The 26,074-nt window shown below is 45.3% G+C and overlaps 1 protein-coding gene across 2 annotated transcripts in view; it reads right to left on the bottom strand.

The window, feature by feature from the left end:
- The window catches only part of LOC107226769 (serine proteinase stubble-like), a 29,207-nt gene that overhangs the window by 1,512 nt on the left and 1,621 nt on the right, over nucleotides 1–26,074 (bottom strand). The window contains exons 1-8 of one of the 2 annotated variants that reach the window (XM_046743066.1): nucleotides 15,438–15,833; nucleotides 4,481–4,571; nucleotides 2,025–2,842; nucleotides 1,666–1,943; nucleotides 1,267–1,561; nucleotides 695–1,164; nucleotides 281–578; nucleotides 64–189 (exon numbers count right to left, since the gene is read on the bottom strand). In XM_046743066.1, the coding sequence (XP_046599022.1) occupies nucleotides 64–189; nucleotides 281–578; nucleotides 695–1,164; nucleotides 1,267–1,561; nucleotides 1,666–1,943; nucleotides 2,025–2,842; nucleotides 4,481–4,562 (2,367 nt within the window). In that variant the 5' untranslated portion in view covers nucleotides 4,563–4,571; nucleotides 15,438–15,833. Of the gene's footprint in view, nucleotides 1–63; nucleotides 190–280; nucleotides 579–694; nucleotides 1,165–1,266; nucleotides 1,562–1,665; nucleotides 1,944–2,024; nucleotides 2,843–4,480; nucleotides 4,572–15,437; nucleotides 15,834–26,074 lie in introns of those variants that run through there. The other variant, XM_015667682.2, reaches the window with a different exon arrangement.

A 26,074-nucleotide genomic window follows, 5' to 3' on the forward strand; every position in this document is an offset into this window, starting at 1 on the left:
TATCAAGAACTCTTCGATTTCACCCTCTGTTACTCAGAAAATACTGAAGGATCTTGAACTGACCTGGCAAGAATCCTGTCCTCCGGTCTCGTGACCTGCGCAGAGGAAGATGTCGGGAATGAATTCGTGTCTACCCGCTCTTAGGAACATTGACTTGCACTTGTCGTTGCTAACGATTGGTACAGAAACCTGGAATAAAAATCGATAAACATAACTAACCATGGAGATCCAAAACATTGAGATGCAGAGTCTGACTGTAGATTAATTTTAGCGTTTGTACCTCCTGGAGAACGGAAGGAAGCGTTCCTCCTTCGCTGAGACGGCCCCACCCAGTAACGGTAGCGTTTTCGCCAATGAGAAGATCGTCAGATGCGGGTAAACAGATTGGCGATATATGAGGAGCAAACGTCAGCGAAGTCTCGAGACGCACAAGGGCGAGGTCGTACTCGTAGGTGAAGAAGTTGTACTTGGGGTGCACGACCTTCCGAGCCACAGCTCTTTCCACGAAGGGCAGCCGCTCCTGGACTGACGAGAAGTCGTACTCGCCGACGCGGATACGTATCTGGGACGTTAGCAGACTGAAACGAGTGAACGAATTAGCGTCAAAAAGGTGGCAATCGGCTGCTATTACTTTGAATGCTCGAAATTGCATTGTGAAGGACTCCCTTTGGATTACTAATTAATTACCACTCACTCGTCGACGCAGTGACCAGCGGTCGCGATCCAGTTTTCGTTAAGAACAGCACCACCGCACCTGTGGGTGCTGGAGAATCCGAAGAAGGAGGTTCTCCGCACGGAGACCTGCCAGGGCCATCTTCCGAAGGGGGCATCCTTACCGCCAACAATTCGAGTCTCGGGTCGTGGAAACAGCGGGGGAACTCCACACTGCGTTTCTTTGTTGTCGGAAATTGCAGACACTGTCATCACGGTGCCTGGTATCCTCTTCGTCGTCAAGGTTGGTGCTGAAGAATACGACACCGTTGTCGCGGGTTTCTCAGTAGTCGTGGTCGTAGTTGTGGATGTCGTGGTACTGCTCGTCGTACTCGTGCTCGTGGGCGTTGTCGACGCGTTGGTCTTCTTCGTGGGCTTTGATTTCGTTGACGTTTCCACGTAAGACGTCGTAATGTAGTGAGCTGCTCCCATTGGTTTTTCATATACTGAACTCTGAAACATGATGCTTCAATATTACTCTGACAATGGTATTTCCAAGAAACAAAACAAAAAAAAAAAAATGAAACTCATTCTTATTTGTTTTTTCGCTCTGACCTCGTAGGGTTTGTTCGGACTTGTGGGTCTCGTGGGTCTCTGGGATCCAGCAGGTTTTGAAGGGAAGCTATGGGGTCCATTGCTCAGCCAAGACGGATCGTCGGTCCAATGAGGTTTGAGGGAGGGTTGTGGAGGAGTCCAGCTATTTTCGGACCAGATTTGAGGACTAGAAGCAGTGGGTCTGGCAGCTTCAAGAATCGTAGGGGGTCTGCTGGTTGCAGGTTTATGTTTGGTAATAAAAGCTGGTTCTGTGGTCACTTGCCAATGAACTGATGGCTGAGTGAGCCCGGCTGTGCTACAATCAAATCAAATTTTCAGTATAGCTTGACGTTTCCCAAGTGAAATCATCGTTCAGGTCTTATTGATGGCAAAATGTGTTCAAAAGATAATTGATTATACCCGGTCATTTGACTGCTGTAGTACGTTGGTCGTACGGTACTTGTGGGTTTCCCTGGTATCCTGTCGAATTGCGGCTTAGACACAAAGTTCGGCCTATCGCTAGGTTGACTCTGATGAGAGATATACGTTCCGGGTCGGTAGGTACTTGTTTTTACAGAGAAGTGAGGTTTTGAGTAGTCTGTCGACGGCTTGTGAGACGCCGCAGGCTTCGTGGCCCACTGGGGACGTTCGGTGTGTATGTAGTTTGGACTGTGCAGTTGGACTCCGACTTCTGTATCCTAGAAACAAAGAGTGTTAGCTTTGACGCATAAAAGGGTCATGGCCTGCTAATAGATTCATTGGAAAGATCTTTGGCTTACGTCTTCATTGGCCAATTCAACGCTGGGTCGGTGAATCGTCGCCTGAACGACAAGGTCAGCATCTCCGGTTTTTCCATCATCAGGTCGTGACTCCGAGGGTCGTTGAGCGGTCGAAGGCTTCTGGTCATACCCAGGCCTGTGGGGCCTTGCCGGCAGGCTAGGAACTCTGCTCGGAAGTTTTACGATCAACGTGTTGTGAGAGTTGTCCACTTTGTCGCTGGGCCCGGTTGCTTCGTGCTGCATTGAGTGTCCAGGACTTTGGGTCTTCGTTTTCGAGTCATCCGCCTGAGTCACCAGCAGACTGCCGGATACCGTGGGTAGACCGTTACTTAGCGAAGGATTCCTCACACCCTGCGGGCGGGAGCCCTGAGCTGTAGGGTCGAGTCTATTGTCTTGGTTCGCGTTGGGCTTGGCGTAAGGTCTCTTCTGAGCTGGTCTGGGTCGCTGGGAATTCGGCCTTTGGGCTCCCTGCGCGCTTCCACTCGAGGCACTCGCGACGTTCTGGGGCCTCGGCAACGAAGTCGTCGACTGGCTCTGCTGATGTAAATATGGCGAGCTTGGGGACGTCGGCCTTGTGGGTGCGGTGGACAAAGCCTCTGCAAGCGATGGCCGCGGAGGTGGACTCCCCGCGAACCCTGGATCAGCGTTGACATTGTTCGTTGTGGCGTTATGAACACAGCAGCTCCCGAACATGAAGGTATCTACGCAGACTCCCACGTGATTGCCCTCCGACTTGATGCATTCCCAGACGAACATACAGGTCCCCTCATCACCCCCTGGTTCAGGTCCCTTGCACGGCTTCGGACTGATCTTGTAACCTGTTAGAATTCGACAAATTTTCAAAAAAAAATGTCCTTGCTAGTATGGAGGATTATATATAGAGTCTAGGTTGTTCGCAAAGAATAGAGCAATTCCCGGTGAAATTTTCGATCCTAGCAACCTCGAAGTTAACGCTAAACAGGGTAATCGCTGAAGCATTCTACCGCTCTTACTATGCGTCATATTGAAATTCTGATTAAGGCGATGCGCTGATCTCCGAAATGACTTTGCACGCGTATACTCGAGTGCGTTTCACGGGGACGTGAGCAGAATGAATAAGCAGTCGATGGTGGCCTGATAATTTGTTAACGTGACTCAGGAAGCTTGCTGGTCCAGCTACGTTAAAAGTGTGTCATCCGTACGTATGCGTGAGTACTCATCAGTTATCACACTTAGATGATGATTTACATTACTACTGCCACACGTGCATGTCTATATTAGTTCTGTTTAATTTTGTTATACTCTATCAAGCTAGACAACGGATCACGTGAAAGCCAGTCATTATTGTAAATTAGTATAACGCTACCTGAAAAAGCAAACGCTCTATCAATTCGTGCCCGTTTGTCAAAAATTAAATTTCCAAGTATTTGAGTCCCAAGAATTCCGGAGTAACAGCGTACTTCTGATTCGTCTATATTTTATATAGGCATTCTGATCGTGTGACTTTTGAGAAAGATTCATGTTGAGAAATTCGCGACTCGCTTTGGCGGCAAACGCCTCTTTGCGTCGAGTGAAAACTACGCCTCGCTATAGGCTGTTTGGAATTTAATCCAAAGTAAGGATCGCGTTGCAAATATCAGCCAGAGGGTTCGCGTGTCACGCGCCGAGACGACGGCTGGAGAAAGTTTTATCTGGTATAATCAGAGCTGAGGCAGTTCGTTCGTCTTTGGGAGAAGAAAATACAAAACAAAGGAGACAATATTGCAAAAAATGTAAACTTCAGGCGAGTAGATGTCTCAAAATTGGGCGTATTATTAGCCAAGTAAATATATAGGTTAATTAAACCATGACTTGCGATGCTACACGTGCTCCCGGCGGACCAGACGAGACTTTCATTCTTCACTTTGTCGCTCTATTATATCCCGCGAAGTCGTTATAAACATTTTCCAACGCGACGCGCGATCCAATCACGCTTAGGGGTAAGGCTCAGAAATTCTAGACCGTGACCTTGAACTTGACAAAATTTGTTTCCAAAGTTTTATAAATCTAACCCAGACATTGAGCAATCTATGTATCTCAAGGGGTGAATAAATCTGCTTATTCATACTGCACCGTTCAACGCGTTTGTCAGTTTGCCGAACTAAGGTCGCCGAGGTAATCTGTGACGGATTATTGCAGATGATGTTACGACCGAACTTGAAATCAAAGAACGACGCGATTGTAACGACAATGGTCGAGGTATGATCCTGCCTATCTGTCTACAGTTATCACAGCTTTCACCCTGCGCTCGGGTTCCTATCGTCGCAAAAGCCAATTAAGTCGAGAGATCAAAGCGGCATTCGTATTCCACGGATTTACGCTGTTATTTTTTACGTATTCGCTTGTTACAACGATTTTCCTGTTTTATTTATATTTCTATGCGACGTTCGGAAATATCAGTACATTAGGTAAAGTATACTAGTTGCGTTGATACTGACTGTGACCTCGATTCAGCGTGCTGAGGGACCTCGCGATGCCTGACCACCAGAGGATCGTGGCAACGTATCCGAGCCACCGCATTCTGGCACCCTGGAACAAGAAGATGAAGAATAACCACAAATTAGTAACCGGGTAAATGGTCGTTATGAGCCTGTAACGCGTCAACTCGGATCGAAAAAGTTTGGGGTGTATCTGGGAAACGAATGATATTTTTGAAATGTCGGTTTTGTGTTTTCAGAAGTTGCCATTGCCATGCTACATTTACACGTACAAGTTATCTGAAACCACGAGCATCGTGGTAATGGGAGGGAGGAAAGTGTGCTTTTATTTTATTTTAGTAATAGGCTAGCCTTTCAAAGTATAATCCTATAAGAGTCTGGATTTATGATACGTCACTTCGCACAGTTAGACACGGTTAAAGTAAAAGCAGTCAGATGGGGAATCAGATCAACTGCTGTCCTGGATTTTAGACCCTTTGGTCTATGATTGTTTAGAAAAGACCTTTCTATTAAACAAGGACAGAAATTTTTTACGCCGAGTCTAAATTATGCTCTGTAATCAAAAATTTTTTACTTTGAAACTTTTATTGCTTCTTTACCAATTCTCTCCACGCAGTATTAACGGAGTAAATAATGTCAGTATAATGTTCTCATCACTAGTAAATTGGTTTTCAGCTATCGTTTGAATTCAGTAACTGTTTGATCTTCAGCTTTGACCAATTTTTCTTTACAACGACGGTCATTAAATTCATTGTAACTAATATTCTGCTCTTGCTGGATACGTCAACTTGAATATAATGTATACTTACGTATGGATGAAAAAAACTTTTCACATAATAATAGATTTCAGAAGTTATCCATTAAAGTTCTCTAACTAAACTAGCTCTACGTGACGCCCGTTCGTTGCTACACTGTTAAAAGTTTCTATACGGAACTTCCTACACTGTATTGGAAGTTTTGTTCGGATACGGAACAGTGAATTCACCATACATTGACTGTTTTTTCAATTTAAAAATACAATAAATTTAGTAAATTCAAGCTACTTTTTTGTGTTTTCTCTATAAATTTTAGTAAAATCAAAAATATATTCAATGTAATTTTAAGACAAATGCAAAGTAATTTACATCACTGCGCCGAATTTGTATATTTGCAACCTGATTTCGTAAATTGATAACTCGTTAGTAAAGTGAGCGTATAGTAAATTCACAATAATTTTTAACAGCGTACCCTACCGACACCACGGGGTAAACGAAAGGCGAACAATTCTTGTGACAATGGAATTAGTGGGTAAGAGTGATGCTTTGGTACAGCGTGGGTGTGACGCTCGCTACTCTCGGGTAGTCCGAAACGCTGGTCATCCGAGGCTAACATACGGTAACAAGATACGGACGTGTAACCCCTGATTTGCTAAACGACCGTGTGGATGCAGCAGCATCAGCTCGGTGTTTGAAGAGCAACAAACGGTTATAATCTCATCAGAGCGGCTGACCGGTGGTCAACACCGCCGACGCCGCTGCCACCGCCGTTACTTAAGACGTCACGTCTCGGATTCTACCGGCAATTCTTGGCGCGATCCCGCTTATTTTCCACGGTATTGCTGCACGCCGCGATATTACTATTGCGTGTCCGAGTAAATCCGAGTTTCTCGCTGTCCGCTCGTTCACCGCTATCCCTCCCTTTCTCTCTCTCTCTCTTTCGCTCTCTCTGTCCCTCCTTCTTTCTCTTTAGTGCTCCTTAATAAGCATATATTTTGACGCTTTGATTCTGTACAACGTTCGCCGCGGTGTAAACCAAGAGAGAAATTACAGTGCCCCGCATGTGGCCGCGTTTGCCGAACACGGATTTTAGTGCCAGAATGATCTTTACACATCCAGCCCGTGATTTATACGCTGCGGAAAATCCCGTGTATGTACACCTCCGTGCATGTATATTCAGGGTGTTCACTCTTCACATCTTCGGAACATGATCCAGTACCTTGGAATTCAGACGACAGAGTCCAGAAAGAGTGGAGAATTTTTAACGAACCTCAATGAGAAATACGGCAAGTGGTAAGTCTTGCAAATTTATCTCGATTTATTTATATATATCAGCAATCATCCATAACAGTCTGGCATTTAAATCTGAGCTTTGACTTCACGTTACGCGATAAGTTCTGCATACCCGCCACGTCTCGTCTTACAGGTTTGTCTATTGATCAGGTCTTGTTAGCGAGCGTTATTATTAATTGTCGGAGTTTTTAACGGCTAGCTGCGTGACCTCTACACCATATTATTATATTTGTGGACATAATGCGCGTCGTCAGTAGCTTAACGGTTTGTTAGAAGATTCAATAGCTGCCGCGTTGGTGCATTGCAGGGACTTGAACGCCAGTGGTCAAATATTGGCTTACACTTAAAAGTACTAGGAAAATTTTTGTGGAACATCGATGACCGCCCGCAGGAGAGGATACCTGAGCTCTTTACATCGTGTACGACACGGTTAACAACGGGGAAAACGAAAAGCACCCGACGGCTCACTGGCAGAAATACAGGACGCCGAGGGTCGACGTCTGCACGCAGGTTTGCAGCCAGCGGTGGTCGCAGGCTGCAGCTACGTATTTCAGAGAAGTTCGACGAAATTGGCACAACCCGAGTGAGCCGCGGCCATGCGACCGCAAACTCTTTCTTACTCCAGGCGAGATGGTTAGCTGGTCAGCGGCCACTATATGCACCGAAATACGATGCATACTGCAGACTGCAGTGCGAACATCTTCGCGTCTGCGTGAGAGTTGATTTGAGTTCAGTTAAGTTCAGAGAGGCTGGCGAAGCGGCGAGGAAAGGGAGATAGAAGAGGAAAGAAGACGGCAATGCAGGGAGGAAAGGAAGGAATTCGTCGTGAACCTACCGGCGCCTCTGCGACGCTACCGGAGCTCAAAATTCTGATAGTCGAACAACGCTATGCACGCCGCGTTCATGCCGTCCGGTTATAAGGAATCTCACGTTTCAAGTTCGCACGGACTTCGGCGTTCAGGACTTGGGCGAGGTGCTTGGCTAAGTACCTACAAGCACATCGTGGAGAACCAATCGCGCTCTGCAGTCTTCGGTCACGCATCGCTAGGTCAAGAATGCCAGTTCTCTATCACCTCTCTCTCTCTCTCTCTCTCTCTCTCCTCAGCTTCTTCCTCTTCCCCTACTCGTTGGCTTCTTCGTGAGCCACCTTGCCTCCCGAAGGCTTTCCAACGCGGGTAAGATGGCGAAGAAAACAACAAAACCTTGGGAAAAAATATCACCGACGTAATTACGAGCACGTATATACCTCGTGTACGTACGTTTACCAATATATAGACGCGTGCACGCGTGTGTAATATGCCATATTATGCCCTGACGTGTTTAAATCTCCGGCCCAGCTGGTTGCCGGAATTCGTTGAAGGCTTCTAGAGTTTCTTCAATTACAGTTTGAACTCTGGATGTAATGGATTCCGTTTGTCTTCGATTTTGCGATTCGAGGGTCAAGAGTTCGAGTATAATCCAGGATTCCGATTCCGTCTGGTGAAAAGTTGTAGGTACGTAACTGATTTTTCAATGAAACCAACCGGCAGTTCATAATTCAATGAACGGAAGGTTCGCATTTGGATATTGAAATAAGCGAATGAAAAATTAGCAGCTCGTAAGATGACGCTGTGAGAAGAGAGGTTGCCGAAGGCTGTGTGTGTTTAATTATTGCTCCGCTTATAGAAGCTAGCGAGGAACCGGATGCGGACGGGGAGCTCGCACTAAGTAGGTGTGTATACGTTGTACAACACGGTGCGTATGGCGTACGAAGTCCATATGACCGATAGAGTGTGCACACATAGGTATACACCCGTGACGCGATATCGAGCGAGACGAGCTCAGAGATTTCAGTAATTTTTTAGAAAGTCCCTCATTTCATTTGCTGGCCCATTGTAAACTAATTAAGAAACACAGCGTGCAGTTATAACGTCAAGGTAGCAATAATAAAAACTAAGAAGCATATTGCCTATGTGTGCGCGAAAGATGTGCATAATCTATCAAAGTGAGGAGGGAGAGAAAGACTCTCCCATCAGCTAACCACGCCCACTTCGACAAATTTTATACCGCACCACGAATACTGCAGGTTAACGTTTGAATGCTTCGACCGCTGCAGGAATCGCATTATATGCAGGCACCAAGATTTCTTGCTTGAGATTGATGGAACGAACTGCACTTAAGCTGGAGATTCATTTCGGCTTTCAATCACATAAGTTTCGACTGCATCCGATTGCCAGACCTCAGGAGGACTCACTCAGAGGGACCAGAGAGCCTGCAGTTGCTGGTGCACATCATACGTCGCACGCGTAACGGCGCACCAGACGGAATTCGAAAGTGAGGCGGGGAATATTGTTGCTGAAGAAGCGCACGCATGCAACCACGGACTCTATACGCTTGAGCAATCAAAGATTTTTGAAGAGTTTTCGGTACCGAGGGTAATTCATCAGCTGGTCTCGCAGCGTCTGTAAATGATTAAAGAGTTTGTCTCAAGTACAGCTTGGACGACGTGACGCTGCAGTAGAAGGAAAAATGGGTTCGACTAGTACAACGAGTCTGGCCTCGAGCTGCGAGCGGAGAAACAAATTGTAAATTTCTCTATGCCTAAAACCAATTGCTGCACGGTTAGACACAACAAATTTATTTTATGGCAATTTTACAACTAAGGATCAAACAAGCGCAGCAAAAAGGTCAATAATTGGGACAGGGTCAATAACTGGTCATACACTAACCTTACTTCGTACATGTGCATCACTCAAGGAACGCGGGAACGAAAAATTCTCGCCGCCTATTCAACTGGAACAAGATGATATGCATGTAGATGCGAGCATAGATGGAATACGGGAGACGTAAATAGAAGTGGAGATAGGTAATAGAGTTATGGAAATGGAGGATCGGCCTGACGCGCAGACAGAGTTGCTATAACTCATAAAACACCTGTACAAGAGGTGGAACACGCGGACTCGAGGAAGGCTCTGCTTCTGAGATATTGTTTTCTCCCGTAGGATTGCCGGCTGAATGGCACATTCGTGCACAAACACAGGCCCGTCTTGTCGAGCCTCTACGGATCTCGTACCGCCGACATTCAATTCAACTTCCAGGCAAACTTCGCTCCGCGGATCCCCTTCAAAACTACACGCTCGCCCCTCTCACTCCTCGCGCTTCGGCAAATACTCTCTCGCACACACACACACACAGACACACAGACACACGTCCTAAGAACGTCTCGACCTCCTAGCGAGAGAAACGAGCACGACGTCGATGGTCTGCCGATTGATTTACTCGGTCATAACTTTTCCACTTTTCTGGAATGATGCTGAGGCTCTTCTTGTTCGTAACCGCACTGCCGTCTCTCTCACCCCTTTTCTCAATCCAAACGCTGCTCTACGTCACTCACGTGGAATGGCCTGTTTCGAAAGGCATGAGGCCACACCTGACGCTGGGTCAACAAATCCGCCTCCTTCTTGTTCGACGATTGATCAAAGCCATCGCTAGTCGGGTGTCTACATTATATAGCCCATTGGGCTGGGTATGGCGTAACATCTCGATGCTCCCGATACATGACGAAGTAAACTCGCGAGTAAAGCAAGCGACGCTCCGCCGTGCCGATATTGCGGGAAATAGCTGACTGGAAGTGGACCGCCGCCGTGCACGTCAGGGAATCGCGCGAGTACAAAAGCACAGCAAAAACTGACACGAATACGAGTAATTCGAATCAAAATTGATACGAGAGACGCTGACCGTGTTTTTTTCTTTCTCTTATTCTACACGGGAAATAGATTTGTTTCTCATTATCTAAAGTGTGCCATGGATAAGAACCAGAGTCAGGTCTAGTGCTTCCCGTAACGCTTCATTTCATTAATGCAGTTGCGAGAGTGAAATTACGATACGAATAGTACTGAAGTTATTTCGGCTTCACTTTGAAACTCGATAACTCGAGATTGGATCACCGGTTGTAGGTAGGCAGCAATCGTATCAAGATCTAGATGCAACAGTGGTTCGAAATGAATCAGTCTCGGTGGTAATCGTCCTTAAAATTTGAAGCTATACGGTCATAGTTCGGTTTACGGAAGACTTAAGTACATGTTGGAAAAACGACCAATTGAGTACATAGAGAAGAGGAAAAAGTTATGAGATGGTAAATGAAAATAAATAAATGTCGAAAGAGGCAAAAATCGAGAATATGCATCGAGTTTTTGTTACATTCACGTTCTCACGTAGCGGCCTTTACACTTCACATTTATTAACAATAGAGAAAATTGTGCCCACGGCCATTGAAATGAACACTTTAAAGCCAAGTATCACAGATCCGTTCAAATAATGAAAGACGTCGTGAACTACGGAATAAATAGACACTGTCATGTAACATAAGTTATTTCCGGACGTTAATTTCACCTGCATCATCCTTCACGTAATTATGTGTGTCATGTATACGGCGTTCTATGACGTATTCCTTGTTAAAATGCAGGCCCGATAACGCAGGCCTTCCCGGTGCACCAGATATTTGGCATCGCCTTGGAACCTGATCAGAGTCAACGCACGCGAAGCCCCAGGGATCGATAACGGCAGCCTTTCGAGTTCAAAGGCAAGTGTTAGGTAGGTATGCAACAGTATCGAGTGACCCTTGTAGGCAAGCAGGTTTCGACTCACGTGTCAATGTCCCCTCGACGAAAGAATCTAGGTGCGAAAGATGAAGATAATACTTGCGTGTGAAAAGCGGGACTGATTTTGCCTTCAATTCCGTTCAGTAACTTCTTGGTGGAATTGCATCGTATGTGTTTGCACAAAGGACCCCGCAGAATCCTTATGGAAATTCGCTCTCGGTCGAATTGGCTGGATATTCAGGATATTATAGTAGGTACATATCCTCCCGATCAAAAGTTCTCATGGATAAAAGTCCCAAAAGTTAGTAATTTTCGAGACACAGGCTTCGGAAGAATGGTGTCCAAATTTTTTGATATCTATGGATTTCGTGATTTTCATGAAGTATAAAGCTTCAAAGGGACTTGAAATCAATAAAATCACTGAAAAAAATACACGGTTAATTCTTGAAGATAGGCAGGAGGCTGTGACTGATTGCATCAATGCATTGATTCCAATCATAAAGTCACTGGTTTACCGGAAGGAGGTACAACGTCAGATTTCGCGTGAAGAACGAGACCCTCCGACTCTTGCAGTAATCGACTGGTCCCGGTTTTCACGCGTCTGTGGAGTTTCTGCGAATCGGCTGTGCTGTTTTTGATTGACATATTTGATTTCAAGTCCCCCTTGAAGCTTTGTAATTCGTAAAAATCGCTTAATCCATAGATATTAAAAAATCCACACACCCCCCTTCCAAAGCCTATATCTTTGAAATTAATGATTTCTGGGACTTGTGTTCGTGAGAACTTTTGATCAGGAGGGTATACCTACACTAGATACTGAAAATTCAGCTAACTCGACCGGCAGCCAATTTCCATAAGGATTCTGCGGGGTCCTTTGTTGCAGGCGGGAACCAAACGGTAATTGACGTTCATGTCGTTTGGACGTTCTATAACGGACCTGGATTCGTATAATCTACAACTCGGCCGACTCAGTGTGTGGCGGACGAGTTGACGACCCAAGAACACGTGCAGGGGGGGATGGAAGTCCTCGGACGTGATTTGAGTTGATAATTAATTGAATATAACGCCTAGGCGATACCGCGGTAAATGACGGAGTTACTGGAAATCTATGATCAAAGATTCAATTCGCTGGTTTGTTACAAGGCGATTTTCCCCCGTTCAGTTCCGCCGTAAAAGTTATGCGAAAAACGTGGAAGATCCCAGTTACAGTGGTACGAATGGCGCTACCCATAACGTAATTGATACAAGTTGTTAAAGCCTTGGCTACGTGAGTGACCAGCAGCATGCTGGGTAACGCCCAGTAGTTCGCAGAAGATGTGAATCAGTTCCGCGACGATCATCCTGCCGCGTAATCGTCCACTTTGAAGCAAGCGGCTTTCTGTTGCCAGGAGCGATCAATCGGTTGATCCAACCAATTCCGGGATTCCAACGATCAAAGTCTAGGAAGCTTTACTTCCCAGTGATCGAGCAATCATTATTCTATTTTGACTATTAAACGTGTTTTCCCGAGTATTGCAATATGCTATGGAGCAAAATGGATTCGTGTGCATTAAGAGGGTACGTTTTCGCTTCGTGGTAAATCTATTATGATAAACCAATCAGAGCGCAAGATTTTAGGTTTATGATAAAGTCAAGAAAAACGGTGGAATTGATCGTGGAATTTCATTGTTTTCCCCATTGCGCCAATAGGCAGAGGTGCACTTGTTTTATCTATTTATTAATTTATTATTTATTTATAATAAAGCCCAGCAGTGAATCGAATTTCCTAACAATGGAAGACTCAGGAGCAACCGCGTTATACACAAAACACGAAATTTATTCATGTTCAATTTACACGGATTTGAATTAAAAATGATTGGTCTGGTACACCGATGTTGAGCTTCTTTTGACTCTCGTTTATTTTTTCTCCTCGCCTTCGATAATTGAGTAGGATGAAATAATGGGGCGTGAAAAAGGTGCGAGCATAGGGTGGCGGTTAGGATCTCGAGACTGTTGCAGTGCTCGATTTGCTCGGTACGTTGTTCAATCCAGTTACCCGACAAGCGACCACTTTGGCTGATTGCTAGCGAGCCTGTACGATTTTGCTCGCGAAAAGGAAGGGAAGAATAAGGAAGAAGAAGACGACGATGAGTAAAAAGCCGGAGGAGAGAAAACGACGAGTAAGAAAAAGGAAGAGGAAGAGACATACAATGGAGCGAGAGCACCGCGCCGCTGTCCACTGTATCAACCGCGGGACTTTTTGTTCCTCCGGATATACGTGGCGAACGGTCCGACATGGACAGCACTGTATCTAACAGTACAGTAACAACAACAGTAACATTTCGAAGTTTTACTGCAGCGTAACAGTCGAGCTGAACCAACGCGACATCCTCATTGATCGCGAGAGCTCGACGTACGGTTACCTACAAAAAGCGCGACTTTTACGATGATATTTAGTCTTGTGAGTAGAACGATTGACCGGCGATAGTTTGCAGAAACGGCTATCGAGTCACGACGAGACGTCGAGAGATCGGAAGTCAATTGACTATTTTTCTTTACCCCGATTTTCTTCCATTCGTTGCATAGCTGAATGAAGAGAATACCTCGCAGGAAATTATAATCTTTCATGCACTCCCGTGGCTGCTACAGGATCAGAGGGCGAAAGAGGAAGACGTTGGCGTTCCTAGCAACCCGCAACGTGTCTAGTTCAGATCGATTCAGACCGCGAAAATCGAACTCTCTGAGAAGAGTTTACAGCTGCATCTTTGTTGCTGGTAATTATTGCCGCTTCATACATAAGTATAGTACGCGATTAGCGCCGGACCATGATCGTCCATTAACTCTATGAATAGCCCGCGACTAGTTTCCGTGCTGGACACACCCCGAGTCTACCTACCACCGAGGTAACATTGGCGTGACCAGGGCAAAGCGAATATCTGTAATACCATTTGATTACCGATTGTTACAGACTTTCGAATGACTATGTATGAAGGTCGGTACTCCAACGCTGCAATCACGTTCAAGTCAAGATTTCTAATTAATCCTGCCTTTCGAATGGTTTCGATTACCAGAAAACGTTACGCTTCCGCATGAATAGATTCCTCCGATCCACCTCTTAGTTGTCTTTCGAATCCATTCACCGCTTACGCGGGTATTTTGCTAAAAGGACAATTGAGCGCTAATGCCGTCTAACCGGTCGGTGATCGAGCGTTTGATTTTTTAATTATACACATCTCGATTAACATCTCGTTTTAATTACATGTCATCGTACCGTTAGCTCGACACCTCGGGTGGATTATGTTATCACGTCCAGTGAAGAAACATGATTTTAACGTTGATTAAACTTAAATTTTGATCGACACATTCGGTGCTCCAATTTCGCAGATGAGTGTCAGCTGAATAGCGTATGGTGAAGAGGGACCCGACCGATCGGAAGGGTTCGAATGAAATTCTTATTCCTTCCTATGTCGAAAATGTCAAATCAGGCTATCGGTCGAGGCGCGGGTCGGTCATTGGGACAAATTAGAGATTCGTAATCTGGCAATCCGTTATGTCTGCGGAACGAATTGACGGAGGTCCTTAGAGTGAAAACCAGATATCCGTATGTTTTCATTCAACATTAACGTGATCCGACCAACGATTTGCCGATAAAGAGTCAACGAATTGGGTCAAGTTCTAGAATCAAGTTCTTTACGGGTGCGGACTCGTACCGGCGACGTGTTAGAATCGATAGTATAACACGCACAGTAGACATAGTTAGTTATTTTCCGTTGTCACCATTTTTTGAAAGGCGAAGACGCAGGTAGCCGCGCCGAGATAATGTTAATGTGCGAAATGCAAATTTCTCGCGGTTGTACGTCCGACCATGCTCATCATCATTCGAGAACACGTCTCGGGTTTTTGCAACACGAAAAAATAAGATATGAGTAAAAAATTACCATCCGGTAACAACGCGAATGAAACATGTACCCACCGATTTTAAATTCGGTCAGAGTTTGCGATTCTGCAGGTACTACATTATTGTGTAACGTGCCTTATAAATTCACTCTGGCGATTCTCTTCATAGACGAAAATTTATTTCGTAGCGGTAAAATCTGTACGAAAGCGAGGGAAAAAAATCTTTCGAAGTCTGGCAAACACATGTACCTGCAATCGTTTTTTTAGTCCACCTCGACACGAATCGCGACTTACAACTTGTTTCGCGGTACCTATAGATAGATTACAATTGTTTACAAATCCATGAATTAAAATGACAATGTTTCTTTCCACACTGACAAGTAGTTTCGATATAATTGGTATCGCTTCAAAACATTATAAGGAGTTAAAAAAAAAAAGAAATAAAGAAAATACCTGATGCTGCTATCCTACGAAGCGGTTTACTCCGAAAATACTTTTCTCATTGCGACACAGACAGTGAACGTCCCCGACATCGACGTGCCCCCGTATCATTTTAGTGGTGATATTTATTTTCTCTTTTTAACGTTGTAGAGCCGGTAATTTATTCGCTCGTTAAAACGCCGGAACGAATTCCATTAGCAATGGTATTATATGGTGGTATACTTGAACGTGATTCATTTACTCGTTCGTGAAGTACGGTATTCACTGGATAATTTTCGTCGAACTCGTAGCTCTGAACGATTTGAGGAATTTAAAACGCGTCGGGCTCCCGCCGGAAGTTGCGGCGGATCGCACCACCTTCCGTTCTTCCGAAGCAGCTTGTCGAAGAGCGCGAGTATCGCTCGGCACGAGGACGTCGCGGACACTGAGGCTTTGCTGCAAAGACGGTTCTTTAACGGGGGCTGACCGAAGGCTTAACGGACACCACCTCTTTCTCTCTCGATTTCTCTCCATCTCACTCTCTCTCCTTCTCTCACTCTCTATTTGTATTCGCCTTGCACTCTTTCGCTCCTCCTCTCCCTTCGCCTCTCTTGCTCATTCTCCCGATCATCAAAGTCTCCTTGCATCCATCGCCCAAGGTCACGAATTGCGAAAATGCACCGCACGAAGCAAAGAAGAAAATTGCAAATTCAAAAGAGCCGCATATCGTAATGAACTAACAGGCCGGGAATTTTTCAATTATCTCGATAAAATAAAAAAAATATTAAAAAATCAAGCGGTCGTTCAGGTGATCAGAATTTCTCGACGAATGGATTAATTCAGTTTCACAGACACCGGCGTCTTCGTTGCCGACGATGCGTCTTTCCGCGAGCTTATATTTATCTCGCGGTGCCAGAGGTGGCGAATGATCACTGCTGACTGATGATCAGCCTGGTAACGGGGAAGAAGATCCGAAGGTCTAACGAGTCGATTAGGTATGTAACTTATATCTTCAGTCCCGTTTGTTCGAGGTCGCGTAATTGCCTCACAATAAAAGCCGAGACAATCGGAACAAGCAACGCGAAGCAATGAATAAATCCAATGGAAGGAAAAATTGTACCGCACCATTGGCGATGAGGTGTAGTACGTCTGTGCGAGCTGAGTGATTAACCCCTGCTATACATACATTGCAATATGCCCCGGGTAATTAGCGTCAAATTATTACCACTGATTGCAAACGATCGCGGAGTTATGCGAGCGCTCGTAACATATACAATTCTAGACAAGCAGGGTTTCTCGGCTTCCTTTTTCACACGCCAAGAAATCCCTCCACATCTGTAGCGCAGCGCCAGCCGCACACATATCAACATTCCATTTTCAAATGCGAAAGAAAAGAGAAGAAAATATTTACACAAGACGAGATGCGAACTGCTGCCATGCGCTGCGATGGCTGCAATCCAGCAACGATCATGCAGCAGGTATTATATCAATTAAAAAATAGCTGCTGCCCTCTCTCGCGGCCGGTCGGACGACCTGCAATCAAAACCGAGGTAAAATAACTTGGAACAATGCATTCCGGAGGGAAAGAAAATCTACGGCTAACTTCCGGCTTACAATCAAGCACTCGCGACGCACGCGAACGAAATAAAAATTCAACCGGTAAGGTAAGCGTATCGGCTATCCACCGTGTCCCAATTATTGACCTTTTTTGGTTGTGCCCGGTTGATCCCTAGTTCTAAAATTACCAAAAAACACATTTTTAGCGTTCAACCCTCTAGCAATTGGTTTTAATTATCGAGTAATTCACAATTTGTGCGTCAATTTATAATTTCGGAAAATAAAATGCTCAATAATTGGGTCTAAGCGTGTCAATAACCGGTGCACTCGCTTTATCTGCGGCAGCGTCTTCATTTTCGATTCCAGACGTCGCTAGTTTTCGGGTGAAACTTGACACGACGGACACCTCTCTGACAAATAATCGTCATTCTCGGTATCCATGAAATCGTCCGTAAATATCTCGTCTCGAAAGAGTTCCGCTGCTCACTCAGATTTACAGCTGATCTCTGCAGCTACGATGTTATCTCCTCGATTACAACCGAGGATGGACGCGTCTAGCCGTGTTGACAAGCTGACAATGAGCGAGAGTTCGAGTAGCCTGGCGGATGTACAATGGCCCATCATTTTTTTCATTTTCTTTTCGTGTCTTTATACTTTCACAATCGTACTACAGAGCATCCGTTTATTCTTTACCGACTTGATTGACCCGCTTCTTCCGAGTGTTGATACGAACCTTAAATTTCTTCTTTGCCCTAGAAACTCGTCAATGAAAAATGATCGTGCTTTCGAACCCTTTGCTAACGCTACGCGAGTACTGCAACGACAACAATCTCCGCATCTCGACTGACAATGAAATTCGACGACTCTCGGGCAGGGTTGTAAAAATTTTTAATCGAAAAGTAATGCATTAATCGTTAATTTAATATTATTTTATAGAAATGGTTTTCATTAAAAATTAAAATTTAGTGCTCAATGAAAATTATTTACCATTGAAAATTGAAATTTAATGGCCAATGGATATATTTTTCATTAAAAGTTAAGAATTATTGGCTAATGAAAACGCTAATACATTGAAAAAAGTGACACGTTATTCACAACCCTGCTCTCAGAGCTATGGGAAACATAAGGTGACAGTCGAGATGTTTCCACCGAATATTCACTAGTTGCAGAAGATGATAGCTGAAAATTTATTTGAAGTTATCTCAAGCCAGTATCGGTCAAAGTAATTTCAATCGGTCTGAATTTTCGTCAACTCTATACTGAGACCATTAAAGTATAAATGAAATCTGTTTAAAAGTTATGATGTGAAAAATAAGTAGCATTGACGATCATCCTCTGCAGTTACGGATCCGTTTTGCGTTCAGCCAAACATATTCCGCTTATGGCTTGCCGAGACTGTTTGGCTGGTCGCAAAAGCGGTAATTTCCATAACTTATGTTTAAGCACGAATAAATTTATCAATACTCAACGACAGAGAGAGAGAGAGAGAGATACGCCGGTGGTGAGAGACTCGCAAACCGCAGACTTTCATCGCTGAACTGTGTGTGTTAGAACTCGGTGATTGATATGCACGTAGGTGTGCAATGCACATTGACAGATGGGTAACAGAGGGCCAAGTCCATTATCCAGATGAGGCCCTGGCGTTGCAGTCGGAGCAGAAACCAATCCGGGAAAGAAAATTGGCGTCGTGGTCGGCAAATATGATGTATAACGACCTCCTGCGGGCTATTCTCATATACGAACGCAATTACTGTGCGAAGTGATCGACAGAACCGAATTATTCGCCACTCTTCCAGATCTTTTGTGCAGTATGCAGTTACGTGTCGCCACCTACGGTAAAGGTTTTTGAATTTCTGGCGGATGATGAACTGGCGGAACTGGCATAGAACCCGAAAATCCCGCTGCATGCATTTCCTCATCTGATATCCAGCATCGCGATCGCCAATTGTCCAGAATAGAATGGACTATAATGATCAAATTAAATAGCGGCGAATTCACAGTGTAGCCTTTCAGATTATGTTTCGTGATGGAATTTCATTGATGTAATACATGCTTCCACAAGACGCAGGCAAAGAACAACTTTAATGCAGACATAAATTTCGTCGAGATACGAACATCTCGTAGTCTAAACATTGACTTGAATTTATTGTTCATTATACGTATACAGGAGCCGGTGTCCTGACGTATGCACCAAATTCTCGTGGATTCTTTTACTTACGGCACTCAAAAACTACGCGTTGCGAAAAATCGATTGAAATTGCAAAGCACCTGCCCGGAAGAATGTGTAAAATATGCGTAGCCGATCCTTGGACGATGCAAAAAGAAGAAGACGACGAAGTAAAGGAAGTCGTGGCTGTAAACGATAAGACGCTACACCCTGTAATTAAGTACGGCCGGGCTTGAAAGTTTTTAAGGGCCGTCTGGGATCACTATCGAGAATTAAATCTCCTTCGGATTTTGGTTATACCTATACATATATTTGCGAGCCGAATTTTTTTTCCCAGGATCTCCTCCTTCTCTCGGCTGATTCGTTTGCAGATTTCGCTGAAAGGTGACCGTCTTCCCACGAGGCCGATCGTCGTCGCAGGCCTCTCGAGTTGGACGAAGCCGCTCGTGTCCACGTGCGGGACGTTCCTAATTTCCTCTTGGAAAGTTCGGCCTCACGCTTCATCGCCCCGGGGATGCAGCAGCCGCGCCAATGCGTGCCTCGGGATAATAAAACACGGCGAAATTTCAATTTCAATGCTCAATAATTCGTGGAGGATAACAGCCATCTCTAATCGCCTCCAAGTTCTCCCATATCCGTTTGAATGACGAAGACAATAACGTAGCTCCGGATCTACGAAGTCGATGGAACTACCACGACGTTGATGAGCAGTGGCTCATTGTCAGCCCAAGATTCAGAAAAACTCCGGGGTTGCTCGTCGAGACCCGGTACCTACATGTCTTCTAGGTACACGAGTCACACTTTCACGATTCACCGTTCAACTAAAGAGTCGCTTTTACTTTCCTGCGTTGCTTGGCACGGGTCTCGGGACGAGTGTGGTTCAATTTTCAAGTCGAGGCTCGTCCGTACTGTTCATGAACGTATAGAGAGAGAGAGAGAGAGAGAAGAGGTGATGTCCGTATCTCGGAAAGGACGGGATATTCCTGACTCGGTTAGAGTTTGATGGTAGATAATTTTTGGGCGAGCGTCGCATTCTTCTGCCGTCTGTCACACCCGCTCGAAATTTACTTGCTCTAGTCTGTTCTACTGCTTTAGGCAGAGAGAGAGTGCAGCCCTCTGATCCTGTGTCGGTTGATTACATCGTCAGCTCCGCTCCGCGCCGACCTGTGAACTTTAAAGTCCACCGGACTACTCGTTAAACTATGATTTGCGACCATCGAGTTTACGCCGTGGCAGCGGTAAATTTTAGTTGAAACCTCACGACAAGTTTAGAGCACTGCTCGATTTGCACCACCTGCCGAGGAATCGATTCCGCATGTAATATCTCTGACATAAATCGACACCTCGCAATAATTTTTAATGAGTTTATCGCGATTCTTCCAAATCCAGCGATCTTCCTGAACCTCCGACAAATCGTAGGTAGGTACCTACCAACCCGAGTCGTAGACACAGGCAGATAATCGTTTTGAAAGTAAAATCAGTCCGCCCAACCTGCCCCATCTAATGCAGTTGAATGTGACATTTACCATGGCTAATTTAGAGAAAGTCAGTTGGAATGATAAAGCCGGGAACAACCGACACCCAGCAACGTCAGCAGCAAATGCAGTCCCATTAAAGACAACGACGAAAAAACCCCGGTACGATAACCATGCGCATGCACGTTCAATTATCGGTATGGCTACGACATTATACCCTGACGACCATGTAACAGCCGAGTCGGTTTCAGGAAGAAACTTACATGAACGCACTGGAGTAACGAGAGAGAAAAGGATCTCGTGCAGCGCCGCTTATTAGTTCCGTTTTGTTGCTCTTCTTTCCCACTTGGACAAGTGGGAAATGCCTTCTTTAATTCACTTCCGAGCAGCGGAGCGATACCCTCGTGAACCCTCGGCTCATCGTCGGTCACGTCGCTGAGGAGCCCTCGAGGTGTTCATCACTCCGATCACGTGAACCTCTCAGGTTCGTCTTAATTGCCTCCATTTCTTTGACCAGAGGAACCACCGTCCTTTGTCCGGAAGGTGAAAGTATTTGTGCCCTGGTCCTAGGCGCTACGTTAGCCACTCACCACTTCCTAATCTAAATCTTTTCACGGTCGAATTTCTAGTCGGCTGCTGAGCGCGGAGCTTCTTTACACTACGATTAGTCGAAACGCATTCCTACAAATCGGTGTTCTGTGGACTTGAAACGTTGTTCTTCAATTTTCGTATTAACTCGTTGAAATGCCGAAGAAGAAAAATTTTAAAACCGGCAAGCATATTTTCTCTGACTGTACATATATCTTTGGCACTCGGCGGATAAGCTGTCTAATTATAATACCACTATTTCTGATCATCGTGTGCACGGAACGAATTAAACCTGAGCAAGATTCAATGAAATTATCACGTATACACCTATGTATAAAATGTATATACACACATTATACACGTGTATACACAAGTTATAAAAGCCCTGGAGGCACACCAGCTATACCTAGTAGAAAGTTTGATCCCAACAGAAGCCCGACAACTCGACAGTTTATTGATTATTTAGTAACAATTGAACCCTGGCACATCTCCTCTGGTTGGAATTGCCAGCATTGCGACGATGTAGAAAATGAGACAGAAACCGTTAATGCCAAAGAGAGATAGAAGGTGGAAGGGATCTGAACGGTCGAAAGTATTTAGTCCCATGTCCATCCTGCGTGCGTGTAATTACCGTGATCAACGCTAATAGTACCTATAACACGTACTCATAGAAAGGAGAGAGAGACCCGGTTCGCTTACACACATTTACCTCAGCTCACACCAGCATGCGTGCTCGAGCGTCGTACGAACCACGCGACGGCCGAGCTCACGGGCTCTCCGTCCTATCTTGGCCGCTCATCGGAAACGACGACGACGAGGACGACGAGGAGGACAAGAACGAGAGCAAGAACGAGAAGGCGCGCGTGCAGTGCACGCGGTGCATCCTAAGAACTGTGTCAAGGGCACGAGTCATTGTCCTCTTCCTCTTCCTCGTCCTCATCCTCGTTCCCTCCGTACATACACACGACACGACATACCTGCAAGGCTCACCTCCGCGAGGTTCGTGCTACGAGCATTCCGCCAGATGATCTCCCGGAGTAGCTCACAATCAGCCTCGCCGTATATCATTAGATACGTCGCGCGAGCTCCTCCCATCGCGTGGTGGTGCCAACTTATTTTCATTTATTTCTATTTCAGTTTTTAATTTGCCTTCAAATTATTTTTACACGTGGTATAATTTTGCCCGGTGGGCTGATCCCGGCGACGCGGAGCATGCGAAGGAAGCAACTCCGTGGCGTGCGCGAGCTCTCTTTCCTTCGTCCACTCGGTCATGATGCGGGCGAGAAACCTAGATGACAGAACTAGAAAAGGGGGGAAAACACCGGGCAGCTCGCGGCGAGATAGGACGGGACCGGAATTCTGGCCGGAGGTGGATTAGATCGGATTATCTCGTAGATCGATGAACGCCCGGAGTAAACAGACGCGGAGAAACACCGAGACTGCCGGAGATTTGAATGAGTGATTGGCAAGGCTGGATTCTGCCGCAACGTCTGCTCGCCATTTTGTCCCCAGTTAGAAATCTTTCTTTACCATTTTAAGCGATCGGGACCCAAGTATCGGCCGGCTTACTTGGTACTCAAGTGAAATTTATGGCACCGCTAGAAACGGCGAGCTTTTTCCGCCATTCTGTTTCTTTCGCGTTAAAATCGCGCCGTCCTGCGGATTCACGCCAACTTATCCGAATCACCCGTTCGAATATTCACGAAGCGTTCGACGTTTTTTTTTATTTTTTATCTCAATCATTTCACCAAGCCTCGACCATTTATTATCGATTATTCGCGATTGGAAGGCGTCCTTTCACCATTACCAGACAATCGCTAACTCCGCACTGATATTGTTCTTATTTCAGTAGCCACAATCCGAGCGGGGTCAGGCGGCGTGTCCGAGAATCTAGACTTTCTTGTTGCCTGTTATCGACACATTTTTTCGAGCATTAGCTCTATCGGAACTACACGATCAATTGCACGATAAGTCTTCGCCTTGGTGAGGAGTTTCCGGGACGAGCAACGCGTGCAACGCGGCTGAATATCGCGTGCAACTCCTCCTGAAACTATCTAACCTAGGTATAACGTACGTGTCCGCGTCTCTTTTTCCACGGGGTCTCGATCACCGCAGTCCTCGATGGACTCGATTGGATTCGATCGCTTCGGGTGTTAGTTTTCCAGGACAGTCGTCGCTCACCACGCAATGGATTATCGGCACTTAATGCACCGCGCTCGTGCACTTGGAGCAACGGTTCTTCGCCTGAGTCAAACCAGCTTCTGCATCGAATTATCGTCCTCTGTACCTACGGTGTCGCAGGGCTGCGGAATTCGACGCCGGCCTCGTTGGGCGCGTTAGATTCATTTTATATCGACAAATCGCTTCTGCTTTGCGCCCCAAACCTGAGAAATTCTTCGCCACCTGCGCGAATTAACTGGAAAGCAAGAAGTACGTAAGTATAAGCGTCTCCGATTTTCGGCAGAAGCTGCCGATATCCAGCGGGCATCGCTCTTCGATCTCTCACGCGTGTCTCCATCTTACAATTACGCGGCATTAGAGTCACATGGACATAACGAAGCGAACCGGTGCCTGACTTCGGGACGGTGCGTGGAAAGCGGCGTACGTATTGGCGTTTCGCCGTGAAGGGGCTTAAATCTATCCCGAGGAGCCTCGGCATCGAACTCCGTGATTTCTGATATGCCCATTAGCAAAGACGAGCCTTACTCGGCTGCGGGAACGCATCCATCCACGATTTATTGGGCTATTCACTCCGACTGCACTGCAACGCGCGCGGTTATAAGGTTCGACTCTATCCTTCTCCTCAAGTAATATTGCACCGCCTCTCAATGATCTTATCGCGAGTAATTAACACCTGCCAGAATCACCGCAGCCCATGCGTCACCTGAATTTTCCGTAAATCACTCCGCCCCGTCCATAAACAATATCTAACAAGCCCATCGCCATAGACGTTAGGTATATGTATTCTTCTATCCATATTTCACGGCGATCTTCGAGGCATCGGCTCCGGATGATTATTTCTCCTTCCCTTTCCTTTGGCTTGGATCTATTTTCATTCACCTACACAACGTTCCTGAAGCGTGTGTCTACGATATCAGAGATCACACGTGGAATTGCAACAGCTGCCGCGGTACCGATCAACCAGGGTAGGTGGACCAGTTTAGCCGACGTCCTTCAAGCCCGCGTGCACTGTCGGTGGAAATTGATACGAAGTGAAAGAACGATTAATCTCAATCAAGCCACCGGTTGATCGTTGCCTTGGATCGAGTCGAGTCAACTGGCGTGTCGAACATCGTTACACGGCAGGGTCGAGAGACCGACAAGTTCGAGGGAGAAAATTTTAATTGAAACATATATTATCGCCGTTCGCCCGATGGGGTTATGCAGCGATGTGCACGGTGATGCTTCGATCGCGATAATCGGACTCTGAAATTCGCTGATTCGTCATCCATTCGCGATCGGTAATCAGTGATACGTATCCTGCACGATTTCCATCCGCTGTCACAGACGTCTGTACCTTCAAATAAATCTAACTCTAGTGAAATAACAAGAGCGAAAGCAACCGCGAATTGACTCAGCACTCGAAGCACGTGGTTTCGAAATTACAGTGCGGGAATTCCGAAACGAAAATTAGTCTTTCCGATGAAGCGAGGAGAGAAAAATGAGTCACAGTTTTCTAAATTATGGTAATCAGTGTTGACTCGCGTTGTTTGAGATGCGGAAATACCGAGGGCGTGTAATATGCGTAGAGGTATCGAGACGCCTGAATCAGACGTTGGGCGAATACTTTTCATTTCACCTGCCGTTCGGTAACTGTAAACCTCGAGAAACTTACTAACCTAGCCTAGGTACACAGACTCGAATGTATAATGTATGTTATACGCAAATATCCAGCTGTAACGCGCACGCGGCTTTGAGAACTGTTATAATAATAGACAATCTATCTGCTATTAGAATGCGTTGCTTACCCTAACGGAAAAAAACCCTCAATTTGACGGTCAATTTGCATCCTTAATTTTCTTATGGAAATTCATCATTATCTACGAGTTGGGGGTGCGAATTTACACCCAAGTTGGTTTTTTCTTCTTTTTCTTTTTTTGTTGTTAGGGTAGATTTTTTTTTTTTTTTGCTAAGATTTTATCGTTTTTTAGAACCAAAAATCAACAGAGTTTTTGGCTTTTTTTTTAACAGCTATTCATTATAATTGTTATCGATCATATGTTCCTTTACGATCATTCGTTCTAACGAATAGAGAATGATGTCCAACATCATTCCAATCGACTTTCCAACGATCAGTTTATTCAATTATCAAATCGTTATTCATACGCTCAACATCTCCTAATACACGTTGCATAAATAGATCTTCAATATTTAACGGAAAGTTTCTCCAGTGTTATAAATCTACTACAACCGTGAAGCATACGTATGATATTTCCGCTATAACTGTCAATGAATTTATCGATGAGTAGTGATTACACGACGATTATAGATATGCTTAGACTTGTTTATTGCCAAAGGCTATATTTGCAGACATTAAAAACCTTCAAACTGTCACCACATAGTGGATGAATTATTCATCACATTGTAACTTGCGTTAACTATCACGTTTCTTTATTTTCGGACGAAAGATTAACGATTAATTCATACCTTCACCCCTTTTTTTTACTACCATTTGCGAGGTCTGGGTATACATGCCCAAAACAATCAAAGATAGTCAGAGGTATCGGCGGTGATTTTGAAAGCTGAATTAAACTGATCCAGACACGAGATCTCGCCACCATTTTCTTAGACTCGACTTCATAATCTATTAACGCGAATAAATAAAACTTCCTTAGTCCACTAACAATAAGAACATGTGTTGGCAGACCAATGAGGCGGCCACC

Source organism: Neodiprion lecontei, chromosome 6 (assembly GCF_021901455.1).
Source record: "Neodiprion lecontei isolate iyNeoLeco1 chromosome 6, iyNeoLeco1.1, whole genome shotgun sequence".
Taxonomy (NCBI): Eukaryota; Metazoa; Arthropoda; class Insecta; order Hymenoptera; family Diprionidae; genus Neodiprion; species Neodiprion lecontei.